General features: G+C 46.8%; 1 protein-coding gene across 1 annotated transcript in view; it reads left to right on the plus strand.

The window, feature by feature from the left end:
- Window positions 1–1571: 1571 nt before the first annotated feature.
- The window catches only part of LOC106814823 (putative uncharacterized protein DDB_G0271982), a gene marked incomplete at both ends in the record, with an annotated part of 8860 nt that continues 8748 nt past the window's right edge, over window positions 1572–1683 (plus strand). Inside the window, one exon of the mRNA XM_014819182.1 lies at window positions 1572–1616. Coding sequence (XP_014674668.1) covers window positions 1572–1616 — 45 coding nt within the window. The remainder of the gene's footprint in view (window positions 1617–1683) is intronic.

The following is a 1683-nucleotide window of genomic DNA, read 5'->3' on the forward strand; positions in this document are numbered from 1 at the left end:
GAGAGAGAGAGAGAGAGAGAGAAAGAGAGAGAGAGAGAGAGAGAGAGAGAGAGAGAGAGAGGGAGAGGGAGGAGGAGAGACAGAGAGCAAGAAGGAAATTGACTTGACAGGTTATAAGTCTCAACTTCATAAGCGTCATCATAAACATTTGAAATCTGGACAGAGAAGAACAGCTATAGGTAAAAACTGCTCCAATAAAGAATATATGAACAGTATAGTCAATAAAAGTCGGTAGCCCTGTGAAATATTTAACTTTATCATCATTTCCCTCAAAATCATTCTCAGTGAAACGTTCGGCTGTGCTCATCTGGCTCTTAAACTCAATGTTTTCCGTTCTTATAGAGTCTGTAGCTCAGATAAGGTTGCGTCATACAGAGGTCCAGTAACATCTGTCTGGGTGTGAACGCCACTCTCCTCTGTGATACACTTCTCATGTTCTCCCTGATTAGTTATAACAGCAGGTAGGCCTAGTCGAAAGAATTTCCTATCCTTTTCCCTATCAGATCGGTTAGTACATCCGACTATCCTACAATAATTCACCATTTTCGTGTGAAAATGTTGGAGCTCTCTCTAAACTGAACTTTCCACGCTGTAACCACGTCGCACGGTCGCACCAATGGCGCCAACATGGCCGCCTTTGTTTTGATGACGTCACGTGCAAGGGGTCTATATAAGGCGGCCGAAAAGCTGTAGAAATCAGAACGACGGGGCAGCAGCCCCTAGGAGAACCCAGGAGCACTCAGGAGGACCAAGGAGCCCTGCCTTGCCTATAGGATCACTAGAAGAACCCAGGAGCGCTAACTGCCTAATAGGCTTATAGCCATAGCATCAATAGGAGAACCAAGGAGCGCTGGCTGCCTCATAAGCCCTAGGATCAATAAGAGAACCAAAGAGCGCTGACTGCCTCATAAGCCCTAGGATCAATAGGAGAACTACGGAGCACTGACTGCCTCATAGGCTCATAGCCACAGTATCATTAGGATTACGAGGAGCACCGTTACGGGACGCACCCCTCCCCCAGGATTACGAGGAGCACCGCTACGGGACGCACCCCCCCCGGATTACGCGGAGAACCGCTGCAGGGGACACTGACTCCGTAGAATCACCCGGAGCACCGCTACGGGACGCACCCCCTAATTAGGATTACAAGGAGCGCTGACCCGATGGGGAGGCACCGACCAATAGGAGCACTGACACGGGGAACACTGACCCAGTGTAGGAGAACTAGGGCAGTCACCGAGAAGCAGACGACGAGCGCAGTTCACCCTCCGGAGAAGATAGAAGAAAGAAGATTTAAAAAAAAGAAGAAGGAAGAGAGAAGAAAGAAGAAGGAAGAGAGAAGAAAGAAGAAAGAAGAGAGAAGATAAGAGAAGGAAGAGAGAAGGCAGAAGAAAGAAGAAGGAAGGGAGAAGACAGAAGAAAGAAGATAGAAGAGAGAAGGAAGAAGATAGAAGGAAGAAGAAAGAAGAGAGAAGATAGAAGGAAGAGAGAAGACAGAAGAAAGAAGAAGGAAGAGAAAAGGCAGAAGAAAAAAGAAGGAAGGGAGAAGACAGAAGAAAGAAGATAGACGAGAGAAGGAAGAAGAAAAAAGAAGGAAGGGAGAAGACAGAAGAAAGAAGATAGACGAGAGAAGGAAGAAGAAAAAAGAAGGAAGGGAGAAGACAGAAGAAAGAAGATAGACGA

This window comes from Priapulus caudatus, unplaced genomic scaffold (genome assembly GCF_000485595.1).
Source record: "Priapulus caudatus unplaced genomic scaffold, Priapulus_caudatus-5.0.1 Scaffold985, whole genome shotgun sequence".
Lineage (NCBI taxonomy): Eukaryota > Metazoa > Priapulida > Priapulimorpha > Priapulimorphida > Priapulidae > Priapulus > Priapulus caudatus.